The sequence below is a fragment of the Sapajus apella genome, unplaced genomic scaffold, assembly GCF_009761245.1.
Source record: "Sapajus apella isolate SASKATOON/1434 unplaced genomic scaffold, GSC_monkey_1.0 scaffold135, whole genome shotgun sequence".
Lineage (NCBI taxonomy): Eukaryota > Metazoa > Chordata > Mammalia > Primates > Cebidae > Sapajus > Sapajus apella.
Window position 1 is genome coordinate 1,381,888 of NW_022437075.1, and position 25,485 is coordinate 1,407,372.

Sequence of the window (25,485 nt, forward strand, 5' to 3'; positions counted from 1 at the left end):
CAAGTAGAAGAAAAGACACAATACAGAGCACAGCAGATATCAGTGAAATGAAGAGCAGAGAGTGGAGAAAAATCAGAGATATAAAGTGCTGTTTCTTTGAAATGATCAGTGAAATTGATGTATGTCTACAAAGACTGACAATGATAAGTGATACATTTCCAATATTAAGAATACAACAAGGAACATAAGTACAGATTCTGCTGCCATCAAAAGGTAATATTTAAAAGAATGCTACAAATTAGAAAATTTACATAAAATGAACAATTCCCTAAGAAAATCTATAAAAATTCATTCAATATGAAATACTCTGAATAGTTCTATAGCTATTAAATAAAATAAATACATAATTAAAAAGCATCTAAAAGTAAATCTCCAGGTCCCACTTGTTCACTGGAGAATGCTATCGAACATTAAAGGAACAAATAACACTGATTCTATATACCATCTTCCAAAAAAAAAAAAACAGAAGAGAATTCCTTCCAATTCATGTTGGGAGGCTATTGATCATCTAGACATCAAAACCAAATAACATTTATCATTATCACTCATGAAATTAGAGGAGAACTTCCTCAACAAAATACTAGCAAATGAAATACTGTAGCATGGTATATATACAAAATTATACTCCATGACCAAGTAGGGCTTATCACAAGGACGTGAGGCTCGTTCAATACTCAAAACTCAATCAATGTAATACACCATATCAACTGACTATAGAAGTAACAGCATACAATTAAATCAATTGATAGAGAAAAAGCGTATGACAAAATTCAACACTTCTTAATAACAAAAAAATCCCAGCAAATTAGGAATAGAGGGAAACTTAATAAACTCAACAGGGAAACTCTTTGGAAGAAACTTTCAACATCATACTAATAAGAAACTGTCCTTTTGATTTGGGTAGAAAAAAAAATAGAGAAACTGAACATTTCCCCCCTAATATCAGGAACAGGGCATGGATGACTTGTCACTCTTCATATTCAACATCACACTGTTATTACCTAGTACAATAACATGAGAAAAGCAAATAAAAGGTATACAGATGCGAAGTAAGAAAAAAGACTGTCCCAAATTGCAAATGACATTTCTATGCTTAAAATCCTAAGGATTCTCCCAAAAGAAATGACAAGAAACAATGAGTTTAGGAAGGTTGGAAGACAGTAAAATAAGACTGAAAAAATAATTATGTTTCTGTATACTAGCCAGTATCATGTGAAATTGAAATTTTGAATATCAATGCCATTGACAATCACTGAAAAAACTATGAAGCTATAAACCTTATTTAAAATGTATAGGAGCTATTTTGTGTAAACTATAAAACAGTAATGAAATATATCAAAGAATATTTAAATAAATGAAAAGATATGCCATGTTCATGAATTGAAAGGCTAATAAAGATGCCAATTATCAACATATTGATCTACAGATTTAACTCAATTTCTATCCAAATCCAAGCAAGAACATTTAAAAAACAGAAAAACCAATCCTAAAATATATATGGAAAGCCAAAGAAACTAGGAATGCTAAATGAATTTTAAATAAAAATAGTAAGAAAGAAATCACATTACCCAATTTTGAGATTTACCATACAGCTATAGCAATCAAGTGAACCAAAAGATAGGAATCAAGAAAAATTCTGAGTGTTAGTGTTTAAAGCCCATTAAAAAAGGATTTTAAAAATCAAAGACCTAAACAGTCTTAACTGGTGCAATAAAATGTGCACGTTCATGTTTCCTTTTATCGTTAAATATAAAAGTATTTCATAACTCAAGCCTTCACATTTCTCATAAAAACAAGTACTTCCCAAGAGACAATGTGGTAGAACAAAGACATTATGTTCACAGACCTTCCCTTACTTTCCTGACATAGGACAGAAATGTACATACAAAACAACAGTATAAAGAAGCAGTTTGCATTTCATTTTCTTTTCTATGTCACCTCTTTTTATAAAAATTCCTGAGATAACACTGCACTGTAAACTAATGAGAAAGATGAAGCTAAAGGTTTTCCTAAGTGCATAATAACCACTGGGTGTTTTTCCAGGATGAGTTCAGATGGAGAATAAGGCTCTAAGCTGTGTGATTTTCTAATATGACTCCTTAGGTGACAGATAATATTCTGCAACAGGTTTTCTCACAGTGAAGACACCTGTGGGGTTTCTCTTTGGTATGGTTGATCAGAAGCCATGTAAGATGCTTCCTCTTGCAAAAGATTTTCCTCAGTGGTGACATTCAAAAAGTTTTTCCCCAATAAAAGTTCTTCGATGTTGACTGAGGTCTGCCCACTTGTGAAAGGTCTTCCTACATCTGTTACACTGATAGGATTTCTCCCAGTATGCATCCTTTGATGCTGAGTGAGGGATGAGCTGCGACTGAAGGCCTTTCCACATTCACTACACTCATACGGTTTCTCTCCAGTGTGGATGATGGAGTGTCGAATGAGGTTTGTGCTCCAGCAAAATGTTTTCCCACACTCGATGCATTCATAGGGCTTCTCTCCACTATGAATCCGCTGGTGCCTTGTGAGGCCTGACCTGCGGTTGAAGGCCTTTCCACACTCCATGCACTCATAGGGCTTCTCTCCAGTGTGGATGCTGAAATGTCGAATGAGGTCTGCCCTATTGCTAAAGGCTTTCCCACATTCTTTGCACTCAAAAGGTTTTTCTCCAGTGTGGGCCCTTTTATGCAAGATAAAGGTAGAGCAGTGGGTGAAGGCCTTTCCACATTCACTACACACATAAGGCTTCTCCCCAGTGTGAATCCGCTGGTGCCTCTTGAGGTATGATCGGTGGTTGAAAGCTTTCCCACACTCGAGGCACTCAAAGGGCTTCTCCCCAGTGTGGATGACATAGTGATGAATTAGGGCTGCGCTCTCACAGAAGGCCTTCCCACACTCACTGCACTCATAGGGCTTCTCCCCTGTATGAGTCTGCTGGTGCCACATTAGGTATGACCTGTGTTTGAAGACCTTGCCACATTCGAAGCACTCATAGGGATTCTCACCACTGTGGATAATGTAGTGTCGAATGAAACCTGGCCTATCTCGAAAGGCTTTGCCACACTCTTTGCACACAAAGGGTTTTTCTCCAGTGTGGCTCCTGTTATGCAAGACAAAAGTGGAGCGGTGAGTGAAGGCCTTTCCGCATTCACTGCACTTGTAAGGCTTCTCTCCACTGTGAATCCGCTGGTGCTGTGTAAGGTGTGACTTGCGGTTAAACGCCTTCCCACACTCCATGCACTTATAGGGCTTCTCCCCAGTGTGGACCATGTGGTGTTGCAGGAGGTATGTGCTTTTGCTAAAGGTTTTTCCACACTCTGTGCATTCATAGGGCTTTACTCCAGAGTGAATCCTCTCATGCCGAGCAAGCAGGCGTTTCTTGTTAAACACTTTTTCACATTCATTGCATTTAAAAATATTTTCCTCTTCCTGAATAACTGGATTTTTACCTGATCCATGTGAGTCACAGTCATGGACATCATCTCCTAAGGAGACTTGATCCTGTATAATCCTTGAACACACACTATCAGCTGTCTCTAAACCATCATGTTTGGGGCTCATTTTTCTAGGAGGGGTCTCCTTTTGGGAATCTATCCCTGGTTGCAAGTGTTCTCCCTGCATTTCTGAAAACCAATCCTGATCCTTGGGTTGCCCCAACTGGAAGTCTCCTGAAGCTCCCTGTCTTAGTTGACCCCAGAATGAGATTCCTCCAGACAAGGCTAGCTGGCAAGTGGTAGGTTCTGTGTTCTTGGGTTTTCCTTTGTCACCTGAAAGAAATCCAACACACAGGAGGGCCTGTTAGTAATGTAAAAAGAGAAGAAACAAAATCACCACTTCAGTAAAGAAAATGAAGTTATAAATGGTGCCTTTATGTCTGTTATATTTTGCCATATTGAACCCCAGATATATAATTTGTTTCTTCTCTTTTCCTTGGATTTCTGACTCCTTAAAAAAGAGACAAAGCAGAGAGATCAGGTGAGGGAACAGGGACTAGAGTGGAGCTATCACCTCAATTCGAGACTGAATATTTATATAAAGGTAACTCATTATGGGTTCCTAAACAGTTTATCCTAAATAGATGACTCTGGCTGACGGCTGGTGGCACCAGAAAGACCAACCAGTCAGTAGAAGGTTAGGCTTCTGAGCCATAAGATACCAGCTGAACTCTGGAAAAGGAATGAAGGCTGGAAACTTCACATGGCAATGTGGGCAATGTCACGTGGGCAATGATTTGATAAACTGTGCTTATGTAATAAAGCTCAATAAACTCTAAAAACCAGAGCTTCAGTGGGCTTCGGGGGTTCACAATCCTCTGTGCACATATTTTCACACATCATTGCTGGGTGGGTAACATGTCACTAAGGAAGCTTTGTGTTTGGAACATCTTCAGCCAGCTCCACATCCTGTGTCTCTTCTAATTTGTATGCTTGTCTGTAATAAACATAACTGTGAGCATAATAGGTTTTAGAAAATTTTATGAGTCTTTTTAGCAAGTTAAGAAACCTGAGGGTGGTTTCAGGAAATCCCTGAATTTGCAGTTGGAGTTAGAGGATTTGGGTAGACCTGAAAGTCCCGGAGGACTGTGTCCTCAATCTTGAGTTTGGCTAATCCTGGGAAAAACATCAAGACAGTTTTCCAATAGGAGGTACCCAATGAAGTAAGTCCTACTGGTCACAAGACAAAGTAGGAAAGACACTGTAGCCTTAGGAGACAGAATATACAAAGGAGCTATAGCACACGAGTGGATGGGGTTGATGAGAGGCTAGGGGAAAGATGAGGCAGAGGGGAACTGATTCCCAAGATTCTGACTAGGTGACAGCTGTGAAGAGCAGTGGCACTCCCAGAAAGGGGCTCATAAGGCAGTGTGGTACTGGCATAGACAGAATGCAAACTGGGAATAAAGAAAAAGAGAGAGTTCAGAAATCCACTTACACATAGCTGGGGCTTTGGTAGATGGCAAGGAGGCATAGCACCTCAGTGATGAGAGACTACTACGGACACAGAGCTAGAAAAATTGGCTACCCACATGAGGAATAGAAATATTGTATTCTACCACATTCCATACTGAGAACCAACTTCAGATTGATAAAGACTTAAATGCCAAATGGCAAGTTTTACACCTTACAATAAAATAAACAAGAATACCTTTTTGATATTGGGTAGGACAACATTTTTTCCACAAGGCACAAAATAATCAGGTAAATAAACCATAAATCAGACTACACTATGTAAGAAACTAGAAACTCTAGTGAACAAAGGATACTTTAAAGAGAGTGGAAGGACAAAATTAAAAACTAGACAAATATACCTGTAGCAAATATAACTGATAAAAGATAGGTACGCAGAATGTATAAAAATCAAATCAAAAAGAGAAAGCCAAACAAGTTAATTGAAAAATAGGCATTTATCATCAAATAACGTCTCACAGAAGAAAATACAGATTGGCTAAGAATCATATGAGACACTAAACCACCTTACCAATGAGGAAAATGCAAATCAAGAGCACAGGAGATCCATTTGATCAGCAAAAATTGAGGAGCCTTACAGTTTCAAGTACTAGATAGGATACAGATCAATGGAAACGTCTAAAAATTCCTGAGAGAAATTTTTTGATATAGGTCCTTTAGAAAACAATGGGAATGATCTTGCAAACTAGAACATTTGCATAGTCCATAATCTAATTATTTCACTCCAGAAACATTAAAAATGTGCCCCTACACATGTGAAAGATGAACAACATATTTGAATGTCCACAGCATCACTGATTATGGAGGATAAAAACATGTAAACAATTAAATACTCAGACAGTGAATGAATATAGGAATACATTGTGAACCATGAACATTTAATTATTTTATTTTCTTCAAGGGTAAAGAAGTTGAGCCTGTTTTTATGTTGAGTACAGAAAGGATGAAGTTATAAAACAGGCATAATATAACTGAAGAAAACATGTCCATGAAAAGGTGCGATGTAAACTCTTGAAAAAACTGACCGTGGCCAAGAGCAAGACCTCTTCCACCACGGGAAAAGAAAAGCTACTGATAGGAGAGGTTGAGGTGAATGTGTAAGGGTTGCTGATTAAGCAATGTAAGTAGATGATACTGTCAACATGAAAACGTGCTGATACATCATCAGCAGTCATACGCCGAGACACTGGTGGATGGGGAAGTGTTAACTGTCTGGAACAAGGTCTGAATGCTGGAGTACCCCATGCAGGAAAAAGAGCTGACCAGAGGCATAAAGCAGATACAAATATTAAGTTTTGGGAATCTATTAACATCCCCTAGAAAAAAGATGGCAAGAGCTTAGAATAAGAGCACAAGGAGGGCAGGTGTGGTGGCTCACGCCTGTAATCCCAGCACTTTGTAAGACCAAGGCAGGCGGATCACCTGAGGTCAGGAGTTCACGACCAGCATGGCCAACATGGAGAAACCCCTTCTCTACTAAAATACAAAATTAGCTGGGCGTGGTTGCACATGTCTGTAATCCCAGCTACTCGGGAGGCTACGGCAGGAGAATCGCTTGAACCTGGGAGGTGGATGTTCTGGTGAGCCAAGATTGTACCACTGCACTCCAGTCTGGGCAACAAGAGTGAAACTCCATTTAAAAGAAAAAAAAGAAGCAGAAGGATAGGTCTGATGGAGGTGGTAGAGGGATGAATTCAGGAGACATGTATAATGTGAAATCAAAAGGATCTAGAGATGGCTGGATGCAGGGACTCATGTAGGAGGTGGAGGGGTTGACCTGTCTGAGGCTGGGTCTAGTCCCCTAATCTGCCTGGATGGCAGAACCATTCACTGAAACTTGGGAGGTGGCAGGAACAAGCATGGTCATGGGTTCCTTCTTAGGCATGTTGAGTTTTGTGCTTTTCAAATTTTCAAGTGGAGATGTGGCACTGAGGACGGAATGATCTAGAACAGACTCTGAAAGGCTAAAAAGGGACTGCACAGACATTCATGGACTGGATGAGCAGCTCAAGGGACTTCTGCATGCAGAGACTACGGCTCTGCAATAGCACCAATCCACACACCTGACAGACGGTCTCAGTGCCCTCGGCAGCCTAGGTGTGGGACAGAAAGGTCAAATGTCACCTTGAGGTTTTTGGAAAACAGGAGATATAGAAAGACATGGAAAAAGGACTGCTTCTTAGTGTCTGACTGACACTCAGGGGATGGGTGGAAGGAGAAGATGGGAAAGGCTGGTAGGCAGAATATAACCGGAAAGAGAAATTGGGAGAGTAAGAAAGGCCCTGTTCCCCAGAGTTCAGAAGAAAATGTGACACAGCATCACTCTTTAGGGTTAATAATGACATTGTGATGAGTCACTTACTATCAGAAACTATCCCATCAAATAATTACATCTTCAAACTGCCCAATGGCATAAAAATATTTTTTTCTTTTTTAAATAAAAATAATTTCTAACAGCATTTTTCAGGAACAGACTGAGTGTAGTGGACAGAGTAGGTGCTCACCAAACCATCTGCTCTTCTCCTTGGACAGGCAGCTCAGCCAAAATTCCTAGACTCACGAGGCCAGGTACAGCCAAATGCCTAGTACCCAGGCATGAAATATGGGGGGAGATGGTATTTCTGGAAGTGGGTGTGACTTCCCTTATTCCCTTAATTCTCTACCAGCAAGAGGATGTCAGGACAACCTGAAAGCAACAGGTTAATGACAGAAGGGCCCTGAGTCCTGAATAACTGTGTGGTAGAGAATTCTCTGTTGACCCACACAGACCTCGGTATGAGTGAAAAAGAATTTTCACATGTGAACCATTTAAATTTTGGAGTTTGTTGGATATAGCAGCTGGTGTTAACTTAGCCAAGCTCATATACAAACTTCACTAGGGTCACAGAGTAGGTAACTGGGAAACCAGGTTTCAGGCCCACAAGGTTGAAGCCCTAGGACCAATTTCAGTTCATATACCTCACTCCTCCCCAGGAGTGGTCACAAGTGTGATAGGGCTGTGAGAACAGAGAAACCACAGGTCAAAGGGCTCCAAGGCTCCCAAACCCTTAGAGAAGCCATAGTGAGAAGTTTCCCAAGAGATCCCAGGGCCAGTGGTCTCCTCACAGTCTCAAACCTGCAGGGATTCCCACTTGTCCAGATCTTGGCTCCTACCTGGATGGGTGCCTTGGGAGAGGTCTTCCTTCCTGGTCCATGGCTCCTGCCCATGCTCTAGGTGGTAGATCAGCTCAGGTCTGGGAACAGGACACCCTGTTTATGAATAAAGAAAGTGGACACATGGATATTGGTGAAAGGAAATACAGATCTTCAATCTAGTCGGGGACTTCAGGATAGGGACCAGATCTTAGAAGGAATCTGCTCCTGTGCATGGGAACAAAAAGCTGGCATGTGACCTGGAAACCAAGAGCAGGCCATGTCATGCTGCCATAGAATCTCTACTCCTGATAATAAGTCAAAAACGAGTACTTATAGGCTATAACCATGTCCAGGGGACTATGTCAAGCATTTAAATGGATTATGTAATTTTAAAAGTGAACAATATTTATGGAATACTTTAGAGAAAAGTGATATACTTTAAATATTAAATATTGATTATTTTCTTTTTTTTTTTTTTTTTGAGACGGAGTTTCACTCTTGTTACCCAGGCTGGAGTGCAATGGCGCGATCTCGGCTCACCGCAACCTCCGCCTCCTGGGTTCAGGCAATTCTCCTGCCTCAACCTCCTGAGTAGCTGGGATTACAGGCATGCACCACCATGCCCAGCTAATGTTTTGTATTTTTAGTAGAGACGGGGTTTCACCATGTTGACCAGGATGGTCTCGATCTCTTGACCTCGTGATCCACCCGTCTCGGCCTCCCAAAGTGCTGGGATTACAGGCTTGAGCCACCGCGCCCGGCCTAATATTGATTATTTTCATTCAAAACAAGGTATGTATCTTCATTGATCTAAGTCTTTTTATTTTTTAACATCCTAAGCAAGGTTTTATAATTTTTTTTCTCTAAACCACAGACTCAATGAGTCTGTCACCTAGACTGGAGTGCAGTGGCATGATCTCGGCTCACTCAGCCTCCCAAGTAGCTGGGACTACCGGCGTGCGCCACCACACCTGGTTAATTTGTTTTGTATTTTTAGTAGAAATGAGGTTTCACTATGTTGGCCAGACTGGTCTCGAACTCCTGACCTTAGGTGATCCACCTGCCTTGGCCTCCCAGAGTGCTAGGATTACAGGCATGAGCCACGGTGCCCAGCCATTAAATGAGGATTCTAGTTGAGAATTACCTCACAGTATCCCCAGGAAGTCCATATCATAATCAACACCATTTTGTTGACAAAGAAACCCAGGCTCAGGAGGTAAAGTGATTTGCTGAAGAGCACAGAACTGGTGAATGGCTGAGTCAGTAAGGACCTGCTCCTGCCATCTCTGTCTGTGCTGTTTAACCACAAAGCTTCACAACGCTGCCCAGAAAGTGCCAGGTCCAGGTATGCTGACGACAATAATCGTGATGAGGATGACAATAACAGTACTGGTGGCAACAGAGATTGCAATGGCTCCCTGCACACAGCCTGGTCTCCCAGGTGCTGTTCTGAGCCCTTTTCATATAATAACCCTTGACCCTGACAATAGCCCTGGGATGCGAACACGATAAGTCCTCATTTGAACAATCAGAACACTGAGGCACAGTCAAGTGCGGTAACTTGCCCAAGGCCACAGTTTTCAAAGAACACAGCTGGGGCTGGACACCAGGGTTCTGACTCCAAACTCTGGTCTCCCAAGCACCACACTAGGAGGAAACCACGAGCACCAAAGTGGCTGGCAGAGGGTGGTGCTGATGCAGAGATGTGAGCTGGAGGATTCATCCTGAGGGACCAGCGACCAGAGCGAGGGGCAGGTTCAGTGACTCCAGACCCAGCATTTCATGAACCATTAAAATATTTAAAAACTGAACATCCTACTATGATATGATTACATGAGGATACTTACAGAAACTTCATATAGCAGCACAGTGGCTCACATCTGTAGTCCCAGCTACTGGAAAGGGTCTGAGCTATGATCTTGCGCCACTGTACTTCAGCCTGGGTGACAGGGGGAGACCCTGTCTCTAATATAAAGAAATAATGAGTAATACCTACTTTCATCAATATTTTACAAAAGAAGGCTGGGTGTGATGGCTCACGCCTGTAATCACAGCACCTTGAGAGGCCGAGGTGGGCGGATCACCTGAGGTCAGGAGTTCAAGACCAGTTTGGCCAACATGGTGAAACCCCGTCTCTACTAAAAATATAAAAATTAGCCAGGCTTGGTGGTACATGCCTGTAATCCCAGCTACTCAGGAGGCTAAGGCAGGAGAATCACTTAAACCCAGGAGGCAGAGGTTGCAGTGAGCCAAGACTGCACCACTGCACTCCAGCCTAGGCAACAGTGAGACTCTGTCTCAAAACAAACAAATAAACAAACAAACAAACAATGTTGTTCGGTCCCTGTGAGCTCATGCTGCTTGTTCAGGGCTGTGAGCCTAAGGCTGCTCCCTCTGTAGAAAAGGGGAAATTACCAACAGTTTGCAGGATGTTAAGACTTGGCACTAAACCAGACTTCTCCTCAAATGCTAAGGAGGCAAGAAGAGAAGAAATACAAAAACGACTTCCTCAGGGTGTCTCTCAGTACCAGCTCTTAAAGTGTCTGTCCAAGCACTCTCCAAAAAATAGTTTCTCAACCTTAGCACAACTGACATTTAGGTCCAGATAATGCTTTGTTTGGGAAATGGTGGGGAAGAGGAGGAGAAAGGATCAGTCCTGTGCATTATAAGGATGTTTAGCGGCATTCCAGGTCTCCACCCACCAGATGACAACGTCATCATTCCAGTTTTAACGACCAAAATGTCTCCACACATACCCCAGCATCCACTGAAGATCAACATCGTCCCTGCTTGAGAACCACTAGCTTAGAAAGACATGAACAAGGTAAAGGTAAGAGACTATGGTGAGAAAGGGGCCTCCCTGAGATTTAGTGGTCAGGGAAGAGCTGGGTGAGGAAGCACCAATGGTGCTGAAAAGGAGCAGCCATGTGAAATGCTGCATTACCCTGAGAACACTCATCAAAGAGAATAGCAAATGCGATGGCCTGAGATGGGTGGGCACTTGTGGAAATAGCATGAAGCCCAGCAAGGCTCCAGCAGAGTGACTTTAGAATTAGAGGACGTGACAGTGATTAAAGGGTTGTTTAGAATAATACCTGGTGGTACTGAAGGTAAATGTCTCCTGGGGACCTGCCTGACTCAACCCTTCTTGGAAAATATCCCACTGCCCCTGACACCACTAACTGGGCTGTGGAGAGGATACATGAGCAACCAGGCACACCCAGGCAGATCCTGCTCTGGAACTCAAAAAAAGAACTGCAGACAGAGGCCGTCTATGCTGGGCCGTGGGTGAGAGATGGAGGGAAGTATGAGCTGGAGGTAGAGCAGCATCTGCTGCCTGAAGCACGCCTCATCGAGGCCAGAGAAACAGACAAGAAATCTGGAGGGGAAGGAGAGATCACAAAGAATAAAGCCTCAGTGGCTAGTCTTCCCTTGAACTCGCTGAGGTAGAAAAGAACCATACAGAGTAGACAGAGACATGAGCAGACAGAGAAGCCAGGACATTACTGTGGTGGTTCTCAGTTCCTACACCAGCCCCTCTTAACGCACAGGTAGAAAGCCTACCGTTGGGGTCTGCAAAACACCCTGTTTCTTTCTAACACCTTCTCCTTTGGCTGGGAGCCAAAGAGTACTCTACTTCTTGCCCAAAGAGATACAGGGAAACTGTATAGCAAGAGGTGAGTGTAGAAAACGACTGAAGTGTGTGAAGGAGGCAAAACAGGTTGGAGAGGCCTTCTTGACCTGTTAGGCGTGGAGTCAGAGGATGGAATGAAGGAGGTGGCAGGTCCCCTGCATGGTGGAGAGGGAAGGCCTTACCCAGAGACACCAGAAGCCCACAGTTTTCCAGCATCACCTCCTGGTACAGGGTCCGCTGAGCTAGGTCCAGCTGCCCCCACTCCTCCTGGGTGAAAGTCACAGCCACATCATCAAAGGTCACAGACACCTGAAATGTCAAATAGAGGGAGTAGCGTTTGCCCTGGGACTGTCATATGTGCTTTGCTGGAAAAGGTGCAACAAGATCAAGGCCCAACTCATTGAGGACCTCCTGAGGGCCTAACCTTGTACCAGGCTGAAGGAGGAAGGTGGACACTGCTTTGGACAAATTACTGTAATGTAAAAGAGAAAAGCCTCCTATACAGGAGCTATCAGAGAATGACAGCAGACAATGGCAATAACTTGTAGACTGTGAGATGCAGACAATTAGAGTTCAAGAACATCAAAGGAATGAGAAAATAATGACAATGAAAATAATAACAGCAATAATGCTGACAATGACAGTGCCTAAGCCTCACTGGTCCAGCTCATGCTGAAGGCTTCATGTTCTGTTTTAAAGCAACTACAAGTCCCCAACTCTGAAGTCAGAATTCTCAAGTTTTAATCTAAACTGAAACTGACACTTGCCAGTTTTTGTGATCTTAGGCACCTCATTCATTTCTGCTTCAATTTCCAGATCAATACAGGATTCCCACATTTCCCAGTAACTGACATGAGTTATTCAGAGCTTGATGGACTTTGAGATTTCATTAATCCTCCCACAGCCCCTGAAGTATTACTAAACACCACCACCAATCACCTCCATGTCACAGTCACTGACCTAAGGCTAAGGGAGTTCCATAGATTCTCCCAGTGTTTTTTTTTTTTTTAAGAGACAGCGTCTCACTCTATTGCCCAGGCCACAGAGCAATGGCATGCTCAGAGCTCACTGTAACCTCAATCTCCTGGGCTCAAGCAATCCTTCTGCCTCAGCCCAAATAGCTGGGACTATAGGCACATGCCACTGTGTCCAACTATTTTTTTTTTTTTTTTTGGTGGCGCTGGGATCTTGCTATGTTGCCCAGGCTGGTCTCGAACTCCTAGCCTCAAGTGATCCTCTCACCTCAGCCTCCCACATCATTGGGACTTCAGGTGTGAGCACCAGGCCCAGCGAGAGTTTCACATCTTATTAGCAGACACAGGATTTTAACCCAGGTCCCTCTGCTTCAGGGTTTAATACTGTGATCCTAACAATCCTCCATCACCAATGTGAATCTACGATAATAAAGTTGTGAAGCATTTCTACATACTTTTGCTGTTTAATCTATTTTAGCAGCTCCTGAAACTATTCCCAAGACATGGGCAAAGCCCTCATCACCAAACTCAGGAGTGCCAAATGCCTGAGGAGTGGCAGTGCCCGGACCAGCTCACTCTCTCCCCTGGACTCCAGGGAGACTACATAATGAACCATCAGCCTTTTCCCTCCTTGAGTCCTGCCAGCAGGGATCCCTAATGCCAGTGTACTTCAGGACCAGGAAACTCAAGTGGCTGAAGATGACTCAGGCTGTGGTCATGAGAATCCGGGCTTATGACTGGCCAAAAGGCCTTATGGGCTGAGGTGGGATGAATGTCCAACAAAAGACCACAGGATCTTGCTCTTCCAGGCCACGTCTCAGCTGGTGGGGATGGGGGAAACCATGGTAACCTCACAAGTCCTTTTGGACCTCCTTAAACAACCAATACACTTTGCCTTGGTCTACACAGTCCTCTCTACTTGAATATCTGCCTTTCGCTTCCAATGGCCCCTGTGACTCGCTGGAGGAAAACTGCAAAGTTCACCTACAGGGCTTCTCAGCCAACTGCCTGTAAAAACAAAGGCTCTGGTAGCCCACATACTAAATATGAGTTTCTGTTACTTAACTACTGTGACTTTCGGCAGGTAACTGAACAGGTTGGAGTCTTGACCTCTTCTTGTGTAAAGCAGTGTTGATGACAGAATGTCACTTTAAGGAGATTAGGATTAAATGAGATGATAAATAATGCCCACCTATCAGTTCACATCAAGGCCTTAATGAAGGCCATTATTATTCTTGTGTTATTATTTATGCTTTTTGTCCTCACAAAGTCTTTAAGACCTCAATTCAGTAGCTGTCTAAAATTTTGCCACATTCTCTATACAAAAACGCCAGACCAAGGGCAGGTGAGAAAGGGACTACTTTTAGTCTGAACTGCTACGAAAGGCCTCTTCAAAGAAGTGACATTTGAGCAGAGCCAACAAGATGTCAAAGGGTCTTGCAGAGATCTGAGGACAGTGTCTGAAGCTGAATGAACTGTAAAGGTGAAGCCTGAGGGATGAAAAAGAATTCTGCGTGATCAGATTGGTGTGTCTGAAGAGCTGAGCCCGGGAGGAAAGGAAGGAAACAAGGACGGAGGTGGTCAGCCATAGCGGACCGGGTAGGGACTTGGGCAGCCCATGACTGAGAATTCGGCTTATGTGTGTGATGGGAGTCCCTGGATTGGAGCTTCATCTATCCTTCAACCGATTATTGAGCACCTATCAGAGGTCTGACACTTTTGGCGGTGGAAAGCTACAGAAGGGCTAACTAGAAGTGGGGCACATTATGTGACTGGTTAGGCTGAGCACGTTTGGCTTTCTGTGCTCTTGGTCCTCTGTTGGAAGCGGAGGCAAAAATTAGGGGCACAGTCAGTTATTAATCAAGTCCTATTTGGGGCCTACTGTCCACAAGTTATCGTTTAGCTTCCTGAAATGTCACCAGACAGTAATCTAGCTCCTTGCAAGACTAACTTAAGGCAGACTGGCTACCAGAGTTGTTTATTGCAGAAAAGGAGACTGGTTTCCCGGGAAGGTTGCTACAAATTGTACGTCATAGCCCTATTTCTATGTATAGTTTGGCTACTGTTCACTCGAATATTAGGTCTCTCAGGTACCACCACTGCAGGACATAACTAAGTGACGAGCCTGCTCCACGTTTCGTATACAAACAAAACTACAAAGAGGAATCCTGTGACTGTCTTGGCTTCCAGCCAGCCCAGGAGGCTTCTCCGAACTAGGAGAAAAGCAGCGAAGCCGAAACCTAGTCCACTCACCTGCGCCGGGTCCGTCAATGCCGTCGCCATACTGGGACCCTGCAGCCCCAGCGGGGCGGGTCCCGCCGGCTCGGCCGAGCCCCACCCCTTCCCTGCGCAGGGCGCGGTGACCTTGGCTGACAGTCGCACTACCCCGTGACGGGGAGGCTCACCGTTCACTCCGAGACGCAGAGGTCGCTGTCTGCCTCCTACCTGCTCATTTCCCCAGAGCCGCCCGGGAGGGGGCGGTGGAACGCCGCCCCCTCTCTATAGCCGGCGTGGACGGAACCGTCGCTCTCAAATGACGCCACTACCCAAACGCCGGAAGTCCCGCCCAAAGCTTCGCGGCCCACAGAAAACGCCCCTGTCCTGCACCATCACTGGCTCCAGCGCCCGCCACGTACCGGGCAATGCCTTCTGGTTAATGTAGTTTTTCTCCACAAAACACTTGCACAAGGGACTCATCCTGAGCCGGTAGGCCTCGGCGTAAAAGACGCCTGCCTCTGTCCCGGGGGCACAACTCGGAGGCCAGGGGTCAATTGTAACCGTCCATTCTTCGCTGGGGGAAATCGAGCCAGGGTCAGAGCCAGTACAGAGACTCTGGACCAGGCTGCGGACCCTGATTTCCAGCTTGTGTTATCTTCCCTCCCGATCCTCTTATACAGATCAGTGGGCAGTCAGAGTAACCAAAGGAGGACGTCGAGCTGCGCGGTGGCGCAGGCCTGGAATCCCAGCGCGTTGGAGACAAAGGGGTCAGATCGCTTGAGCCCAGTAGTTCAAGGCTAGCTTGAGCAAAAAGGGAGACTGTACCAAATATATATATATATATATATATATATACATACATGAAACAAGCTGAGTGTGCTAGTGCACACCTGTGGTCCCAACTACTCAGGAGACTGGGGCAGGAGGATCTCTTGAGGACAGGAGTTTGAGACCAGCCTGGGTGACAGAGCAAGACCTCAATGATACAAAAGAACAAATAGTCCGGGTGTGGTGGCTCATGCCTGTAACCCCAGTGCTTTGGGAGGCATAGATGGAGCATAAATGAGCATAGATGGAGAAAGGAATGGAAAGAGGTGGACATTGTTAAACAAAAATTACAGGAGGCCATTGTTTTGGAGCTCCTATAGCAGGCCCCACGACCAAACCAAAATGGAGTCTCATGCTAAATGTCATCTAATCAAACAAGCTTTAAGGAAGCAGACAGATCCCAAAACAGAGCAGTTTTTCCTAAAAACAGACTTCAGTCTGCCTGAATTAGTGAAATTAGGAAGTCCCTCTGCTTTAACCCTTAGGAAAAAAGTAACCTGTTAACCAATCAGCTTTTTATTCTATTGTTCCGTTTCATTGTTCTCACCTTACAAAACCCACTGTTCTGCCACTGCCCACTGGGAACTCTAATTTCCCCAATTTATGAATCATTAAAGCCAATTGTATCTAAAACTAAATTTGTTGTAAATTTTGCCTTTTGACAACTTTGAACTAACTGGTTGCAAACAAGAAAGCAATAAAGTCATGTTAGGAATTATGATAATCCTTAAATACTTTATACAGACTGGGTGTCATGGCTCACCCCTGTAATCCCAGTACTTTGGGAGGCTGAGGTAGGTGGATCACCTGAGGTCAGGTGTTTGAGACTAGCCTGGCCAATATGGTGAAACCCCATCTCTACTAAAAATACAAAAATTAGCTGGGCTTGGTGGTGTGTGCCTGTAATCCCAGCTACTTGGGAGGCTGAGGCAGGAGAATTGCTTGAACCCAGGAGGGGGAGGTTGCAGTGAGCCAAGATGGCACCATTGCACTCCAGCCTGGGGAACAGAGCAAGATGCTGTCTAAAAAAAAAAAAAAAAAAAAAAAAAATTATACAAAACCTTAGTAGTCTCCATTGGTGACTTTTTTTTCTTCTCATGACAATGAAGGTTAGACAATAAAATCCAGCTTTCAATGATTTGACAATACATATGTGTAGCTAGCCAGAGTAGCCCACTCCCTCTGGGGGGATCAGAAGCACAGCTGTTGTAAACTTTGGGTGAACTCCAGAGAAGTGAAACCATAATAGGAAGGTGTGTATAACTAGGGGTAGAGCAGACAGGCCTGGAGAGATACCATCTTTCACTGACCTTGCTGCAAGATAGTTGTTAGCTGAAGTATGTGAACTGAAGTATGAGAATAATAACCACAGGCTGTTTCTAAGTAACTGCACCCTCCCTCTGCTATGTGCTTTGTGAACAAATAAAGTACACTGAAACAGGTCGCGGCGGACAGACTGACATCCTCACTCTCCCAGACTGCCTGGCCCAGCTTTCTTTGTGTTTGTGTCTGTGTTTTTCTTTATCCCCCACCATTCCCTCTTAGGTCTTTGAACGCTTGTGCAGCATGGGATGCAGTACACGTGACATAACGGTTATGAAAATGGAAAGTGTGTGCAGAAAATGCCCTCCAGAGATTTAAGTGCAGAGAAAGTATCATGATAGGATGTTAATTGAGTGGAAATGGAGATGGAATGAATTTACTAGAAGGTGTTATTTATAAAATGAGATTATTGAGAAATGTGGCTTAATTAGCATACAAGCTGTTAACACTGTTATTCATCATTGACAATACTATTTTGCCCAATTCAGAGGAAAGTCATAATTCTCCCTTTAGGATCAAATTAATTTTGGCTTTGGATGCATAACAGATATTAAAGTTAGTATGTTTATATTCCATCACAGGAGACCAGAATGTCTGGAATCAGTCCAGGTGAGGAGAGCTATGTAGATACTGGAGACATTTTTTTTGAGACAGAGTTTCACTCTGTCACACAAGCTGGAGTGCAGTGGTGCAATCTCAGCTCACTGCAACCTCTGCCTCCCAGGTTCAAGTGATTCTCGTGCCCCAGTCTCATGAGTAGCTGGGACTATAGGCACAAGCTACCATGCCCAGTTAACTTTTGTATTTTTTAGTCGAGATGGGTTTTCACCATATTGGTCAGGCTGGTCTCAAACTCCTGACCTCAAATGATCTGCCTGCCTCAGCCTCCCACAGTGCTGGGATACAAGTATGAACCACCACACCTGGCCTGGAGACACTTTTAAATCCCTCGTGTAGAGTATGTCAGAGTTTTCATTGTTTAAACATATATCATCTGGTGGTCAGTGCTGAGGCCCTAGTGATTTTTGTCCTAATTTGCCAAAAATTGCCCAGTGAACTGGTTAATTTATTAGAAATTGCCGTTTTTGAAATGTTAACTCAGGAAAACTGATAGGATGAAGCAAAGCATAGAGAGAAGTAAGCACTGTGTCTCCTCATGCAGGTAAAAGAAAGAACCAACCAACCAAAAAGACACATAAATACTGAATGTGCGGCTTAAAAACCATGAACCAATGTCTTGGAGTATTTAACTTACAGGTCTGCAATAATGGGAGCTGTTCACCTGAGTGAAGTGGCTGAATTATTTATACTTAAGTAGTGGGTCTGGTCTTAACAGAAATCATTCCTGCAACTGCTGGACATTTCACAACGAGGAGCTTGTGTGGAACATAGTGATAGGAGTAACATTAACAAGGCAAACTCCATATAAAGTGCTTAACAACTAAAGTCAGAAGAAATGCTGGTGTAACTGACTGCACTGATCAAAAAACACATTTGGGCTTACAGCTGAGGAGTCTAGATGCTTACTGTGGTACAGTTTATAATGGGTACAGGGAACAGCTGGCACATAAAACTGACACAGAAGGTTACAGAAGGTTGGAAGGCCACTCCCCAAATTGCAGCATGCGATAATTTCAAAAGTGATGTTATATTTATTATGAGGGATGACTTATTCTAATATAATCAGAGTATGACAACACAGAGGTGCTAGTGTATTCATTTGGGTTGCATTGATATGCAGTGAAACATTGTATTTGTTGTTGTTATAGAGCACTTCATTATCAATGCAGATAAACATTGTATTTATAAAACAGCAGCATAATGATGTCCATAAAAAGAGAGTGGACTTTTGGGTTGATGACAATCCTGTTTTACAAATGGCATACTCCTGAAAACATGGAGAAATGTAAGTTGGATCAAGGAGTCACTGTGATAGGTAGCAGGTTATATACCCTGAGGGCATTTATCTGTAGAAAGTAGGCAAGAGGTTTTTTGTTGTTTTTTTGAGACAGTGTCTCATTCTGTCTCCCAGGCTGGAGTGTAATGGCACAGTCTCAGCTCACCATAGCCTCTGCCTCTTGGGTTCAAGCGATTCTCATGCTTCAGCCTCCTGAGTAGCTATGGTTATAGGCACCTGCCACGATGCCCAGCTAATTTTTGTATTTTTAGTAGAGACAGGGTTTTACCATGTTGGCCAGGCTGGTCTTGAACTCCTGACCTCAAGTGTTCTACCTGCCCCGGGCTTCCAAAGTGCTGGAATTACAAATGTGAGCCACCGCGCCCGACCTGAAAGTAGGCAAGAGTTTTCAAGTCATGATCTCCAGGGTGGAAGGTGGGGGCAGCAGGGAGAACAACCTTGGGCAGTTCTCATGGGAAAGGCTTCCCACAAAAAATAAAGATTCTACCCAGTCACATACTAATTCCTACAACTATGAGGAGCTGGTACACAATGATTCAGCTTTTATTAACTAGCATCTTACATCTTAAAAGAGGAAAAAAAAAAAAAAGACAAATGAGGTGGCAGAGCTAGGAGATCTCCCTGAGCAAACATAAACAGAAGCAGACAGGGCTCAAGAAGCCATCTGAGCACAGGGAGGCAGCACCCTTCGGGAATGGGCCTGAACCCAGGCATGCTTCAGGATCTGAGCCAGGGGCAGTCGCTCCAAGGGCTGGTATCTGAGAAGCTTGGAAATCAAGTCCTGGGCCCCTACAGGCATTGATAGTGGAAACCTTACATCCACCTGATGAGGCCAGGAAAAAAGAAAGAGAAGTCTGGTTAGTTTCTTTGGTCAACGTTCTCCCCCTTCTTTGAGTCTTTTTAAGACACAGTTCTGGACCATAGCAGACAACCTGTGTGTGTGCCCCAGTTCCCACAGCCCAGCAGGCATCACTGGCCAACTCCCCCATGAATGCCCAAAGGTGACTGTCCCACCTTGAGGATGCGTCTGTAAGTCTCACTGTGGGAGGTGCTCTCAAAAGGTGGATATCCAACCAGCAGCTCATAGCAAAGCACTCCAATGCACCACAAATCCACCTTTTCATCATATGTTCTCCCCTCAATCATTTCTGGGGGCAAGTAGTCTAGTGTCCCACACATTGTCTTTCTCCTGGAGGAAGGCAGAAAAGGGAGTATTAAGCAGAGGCCCAGGATGAGGGAAATCCTTCCCCAGCTTTCACTGAGATGTAGAGACCCTAGGACATCCTGGAAAGTCTCTCCCAAGCACAGGAGTTCTGAGAGATAAATTTTTAATACAGATCAAGGTTTGCAGAAGGTAAGTACTGGGACCTACTATTAATAAAACCCTATTTTGGATTATTCATACAGTGATTTAGCTCATGCTCCAGAATGTTTTCACAAGAATATTCTCAGCGTTAAGAAAGGTCTAGAACAAACTGATGGTTTATCAACGAGAACCAAGTAAACTATGGTAAGAAAATTTCTGTATGAAAATTATTCACACAGAAAAATAGACTCCTGGAATTACGGAGCAATGACTTCATTTACATGCAAACCTACTGGTATAGTTATACATTAATAAAGATCACAAAATAAAAATAAAAGGTCTGACTGAACCACATTATTTAAATCTACAAATACATACTAAGTATATGTGTTTGAAAAAGGCAGTGTTGACCAGGTGCAGTGGCTCATGCCTATAATCCCAGCACTTTGGGAGGCCAAGGTAGGCGGATCACCTGAGGTCAGGAGTTCGAGACCAGCCTGACCACCATGGTGAAACACTGTCTTTACTAAAAATACAAAATTAGCCGGGTGTGGTGGCGCCTGCCTATAATCCCAGCTACTTGGAAGGCTGAGGTAGGAGAATTGCTTGAACCCGGAAGGTAGAGGTTGCAGTGAGCTGAGATTGCATCATGGCACTCCAGCCTGGGAAACAAGAGCAAAACTTCATCTAAAAAAAAGAGAAGAAAAAGGCAGTATGCCAACCAGGCATGGTGGTGGCTCATGCCTGTAATCCCAGCACTTTGGGAGGCTGAGGTGTGTGGATCCCCTGAGGTTAGGAGTTCAAGACCAGCCTGGCTAACAAAACCCATCTCTACTAAAAATACAAAAATTACCTTGGTGTGGTGGCACAGGCCCATAATCCCAGCTACTTGGGAGGCTGAGGCAGGAGAACTGCTTTAACCTGGGAGGCTAAGACCGTGCCACTGCACTCCAGCCTGGGTGAAAGAGCCAGACTCCGTCTCAAAAAAAAAAAAAAAAAAAAAAAAGAAAAAAGAAAAAGAAAGAAAAAGAAAAAGAAAATACAAACCCCATGTTTGTATTTAGGTTTTGCATGAGGACATGGGAAATACAATACATTGGATTATTCTTAACTGTTACTCAGAGCTCACTCCCCCCACCCTTGGCCCGCAACCACCACCTGACCTACCTCAGGGAGGGGGTGTGCACAGACCAGCCAAAATCTGCAATCTTCACCTCACCCCTGAACCCCAGCAGTAGGTTCTCTGGCTTAATATCTCTGTGAATCACTTTCTTCTCATGGCAGTAGGTCGGGCATCTGCCAACTCCTCTATTATCTGTGGGTGCAAAGAAAGGGCAACCTGGAAGTGAAGCCTGCCACAATTTCCAACTGGGGTGGAACACTCATCATGAACTGTACGATTGCAGTGGAATGATACAACCCATCAACTCCATTTCCTCCTTTTTAAATTTTACTAGTTACTGGTGTATGGGGCATGGGGGGTGGATTTCCTCCCCTTTTTAATGTGGTCTTATGGGATGGATGGTAAAATGGACACAGATCCTCCCTACTGTCCTAGTAAAGCAAGTAGCCAGACACAGAACTGACACTGAGCCATTCAGATGATCTCTCACAGGACTTGAGGCCAGAAGAAATGAAACAGAAGCAGGAGGAAAGATGGAAGACCATCCATCCTGACAGAACAAGCTAAATGAACCACTGCTGCTGGGAAAATCATTACAGTGGTTCCCTTTCTGGAACCCTCTAGAAATCTCTTTGTACCTATCTCTAAGCCAGTTCTACCCATTTATTCAGTGAACTCCTTCAGAGTCTTTCAATATGTTTCTTTACATAAGGCAGTGGAGTTAGATTCTGTTGCTTACAACCAAAGAATCCAAACCTATACACAGTACTGGAGATACACTGGGGTTAATTATGATATCCAAGTGTCTGTAGAACATGTATCATTATATTAAATTTACACAGTAAAATTCAGAAGTAAACTTTAAAAAAGGCAATCTGGGCCAGGCACAGTGGCTCAGGCCTGTAATCCCAGCACTTTGGGAGGCCAAGGCAGGAGGCTCACAAGGTCAGGAGCTCGAAAACATCCTGGCCAGCACAGTGAATCCCGTCTCTACTAAAAATACAAAAATTAGCAGGATATGGTGGGCTGTGCCTGTAGTCCCAGTTACTCAGGAAACTGAGGCAGGAGAATCACGAAGGTTGCAGTGAGCTGCAATCCCACCACTGCACCACGGCCTGGGCAACAGAGCAACTCCATCTCAAAAAAAAAAAAAAAGGGAATCTGGACACTCATAACAGCCAACCCACAATAAATTACACCCCAGAGCCTCAGTCCCACATCTCACCGTGGCTGTGCGCTGTTCATCTAATTTCTCGCTTTTTTGCAGCTCCTTGTAGAGCTCACCCCTCGGAGCATATTCCAGAATCAGGAACACCCGGCGCGCATCATGGAAGTAGTTATACAGGCGTAGAATATTGGGGTGTCTGAAGGATTAATGTGGGAAGAGTCAGATTTCTCCCTGAGGTCTATCACGTGATGCCACTGTCACTGCTTGGTCACACAAACGGCAAATTATGCTGGGCCGAGAATCACAACAGCCCTACCTGGGAGCGAGTGAGGGGAGAACAGGACAGGAACCAGGATTCGGGTGTCTGCCCCAGGGTGGAAGCTCTAGGTAGTGTAAATGGAACAAACTGCAGAAAAAAGTCTTGAAGGTAGAAGTGAAGGGTTTACTTGGAGTTAGAATTTGGGGAAAATTCGGGGCTCAGACGTCAAAGATGAAAGAGGAAGCAGAGACTGTCCTTACTGTAGATGCGCCTGGATCTCAATTTCCCGGCGCAGCTGGTGCTCCAGTCCTTCCTTCTCTATCTGCGACTTGAAAAGAACCTTCAGGGCCACGATGAAATGGCTTTCCTTGAGCCGAGCCAGGTATACATTCCCAAATTTCCCCTTGCCCAGGGGACGCCCGATTTCAAAGTCATCGATTGTGAGGCGCCGCCTGACAGGAGAGGAAGAAAAGAGCCTCAGCTTGGGAGGTAGGGTAGGTGGAGGGAAAGTCAGGGACCCCAATGCTCCCCTCCCTCTTTCACTGTATCCTTACCCTACGTTCCTCAGGACAGTAGTGCTGGGTCCCAGGAGCTAGCACGCCACACACCTGTCCTTCATCCCCGCATCCCACCTCCCTTCCTTTTCCAGATACCAAACCCAAGGCGCTCACATGGTTGGGTTGCTGGGCTGCTGGGCTGTTTGGCTTGCTGCAGTCACTGAAAGAGAGGAGGGGGAGGGAAGGAAAAGGGGAGAGAAAGAGAAGGGAGGAGAACAGTACAGGAGGAGGGGGAGAGACGGAGGTGAGAAGCAGAGGGGGAGATAAAGAGTGGAAGGGAGGAAGAGGAAGAAGAGCAGTAGAGGGAAAGAGTAGGGGAGGGAGAGATGAGAGGAAGAGGAGGAGAGAAAGAGGGGAGGGGAAGACAGGGAGGCAGAAGAGAGAGAGTAGGAGAGGGGGAGGGTGAGGGGAGCGGGAGGTGCAGAGGAGGCAGAGAGAAAGGAAAGGGAGGGGACGGGAGGAGAGAGAGAGGTGAGAGAAGAATGGGAATGGGAAGAAGGGATAGGGAAGGGAACAATGAGGGAGGAACGGAGGGGGTTGTGGAGGAGGAGAGGGAGGTGAGATGTCAGCAGATGTGCCTTCTGCGCACCCACCCCGGGCCTGCTCCGCGTCCATTCTCCGGCCCCGGCTCTCACCCGCTTGGCCTAAAGGCTGAGCTGTGCCGGGCGGGACCGCAGCTCCCTGGGAGCTCATGGGGACTAGAGGTGAGGGCGCGGACGCCTTCCTGAGCTCTCTGGATGGCTGTCCCCGTTCACAGGGTCCCGAAAGGGGTTGGGGGTCCCTTTCCCGCCGAGGCGCTTCCAAGCCCGCTAGTCCAGCGGCCTCACCAAGGCCCCGACGTGAACAGACTCCGGGGTCTGCGGCCTCACGGAGGCCCCGACGCGAGCAGGCTCCGGGGTCTGCGGCCTCACGGCGCCCCGACCTGAGCAGGCTCCGGGGTCTGCGGCCTCACGGCACCCCAACACGAGCAGGCTCCGCGGTCTGCGGCGTCGTGAGCGGCTGTGGCTGCGCGGCCGTCTTTTATACCTGGCACCTCACGCGCAGAGCGGCACTTCCTGTTTGGCTCCCATTGGCTGAAATTCCTGACGTCATCGTAAGCACGCCCAACAGAAAGGACAGAAATGGGAACTTCCGCTCAGGGCCCCGTGTCAGGACTGGGGCGGAAGTGGAGCCCTGCAGCAGGGGCTGGTCACTGAAAGCGAGTTCTAGGGGTGACACCCGAGAAGGAAGGAGGCAGAGCGTGCAGAGAGGCGGTGATGGGAGCGGACCGGAGGGAATGAACAGCTTTTCTGAGTTTTGTGACTTTCTTTTCTGAGTTTCGTTTGACTTTCAGGCAACTTATCGAGCCTGAAGAGGTACTGTGGAGAGAATGTCACATAACCTAAAATGTCAAAAATGATTAGGGCTCATTCACCTAACAAATATCTGAATATATACTATTGACTAGAAACTATGCACATGGAGCAAATAATTAGGAGAAACTCTAGATCAAGGTCTGTGCTCTCTTGAAGCTGGAAATTGAGTTGGGGAGACAGTCATTATTCAATAACCAAACAAATAGATAGTCATGAAAGAATGCCTATGACCTAGCTGGGTGCTCTAGTGGGCTTCTGTGACGGTGTGCTCTCTGGGACAAAATGAAGGATACATATTCGCTAACTGGGCAGAGCAAGTGGCAGAAGCTCCATCTCGGGTGGGAAAAGGAAAGGGAAGCATGGGGCGAAAGGAGAAGAGCTGCAAGACTTGTGTGAAATGAGGGCTGGGGAAATAAGGTTTAGGGTGTTTACAGTAAAGTAGGTGGCTGACCCCAAGAGTGCAGATGAGGCATGGGGAGAGCCCAGTGAGAGGAAAAAGAGACCTGAGACAAAGCTTTAGAAATTTCAACACCAGCGCGGTGGCTCATGCCTGTAAGCCCAGCACTTTGGGAGGCCAAGGCAGGCAGATCACCTGAGGTCAGAAGTTAAAGACCAGTCTGGCCAACATGGTGAAACCCTGTCTCTACAAAAATACAAAAATTACAGGCATCAGGCATTATGGCAGGTGCCTGTAATCCCAGCTACTCAGGAGGCTGAGGTGGGA

The 25,485-nt window shown here is 45.2% G+C and overlaps 2 protein-coding genes and 1 long non-coding RNA gene across 7 annotated transcripts; all 3 read right to left on the reverse strand.

Moving 5' to 3' along the window:
• On the reverse strand, positions 1-15,242 carry ZNF805 (zinc finger protein 805). 5 transcript variants are annotated; one of them, XM_032263230.1, is made up of 4 exons: positions 15,113-15,242; positions 11,916-12,042; positions 8,118-8,213; positions 1-3,792 (listed from the first exon to the last, which is right to left on the reverse strand). In XM_032263230.1, exons 3-4 carry the CDS (start codon positions 8,169-8,171, stop codon positions 2,134-2,136), a joined length of 1,713 nt encoding a protein of 570 aa, XP_032119121.1. In that variant the 5' UTR covers positions 8,172-8,213; positions 11,916-12,042; positions 15,113-15,242; the 3' UTR covers positions 1-2,133. The 5 variants fall into 5 exon arrangements, with proteins under 5 accessions (XP_032119121.1, XP_032119120.1, XP_032119119.1 ...); XM_032263229.1 differs by having other exon boundaries at positions 1-3,764; positions 15,113-15,241; XM_032263228.1 differs by having other exon boundaries at positions 1-3,764; positions 14,961-15,241.
• On the reverse strand, positions 1-25,324 carry LOC116539958. The gene is made up of 2 exons (XR_004264240.1): positions 25,292-25,324; positions 1-1,110 (listed from the first exon to the last, which is right to left on the reverse strand). It is a non-coding gene; the product is annotated as an uncharacterized LOC116539958 (long non-coding RNA).
• On the reverse strand, positions 19,512-24,685 carry AURKC (aurora kinase C). Its single transcript, XM_032263234.1, is given in 8 exon segments — positions 19,512-19,816; positions 20,008-20,182; positions 21,467-21,590; positions 21,593-21,614; positions 22,648-22,786; positions 23,110-23,301; positions 23,521-23,566; positions 24,042-24,685. Coding segments are annotated over 8 exon segments (927 nt in total). The 5' UTR covers positions 24,100-24,685; the 3' UTR covers positions 19,512-19,645.
• Positions 25,325-25,485: the final 161 nt, after the last annotated feature.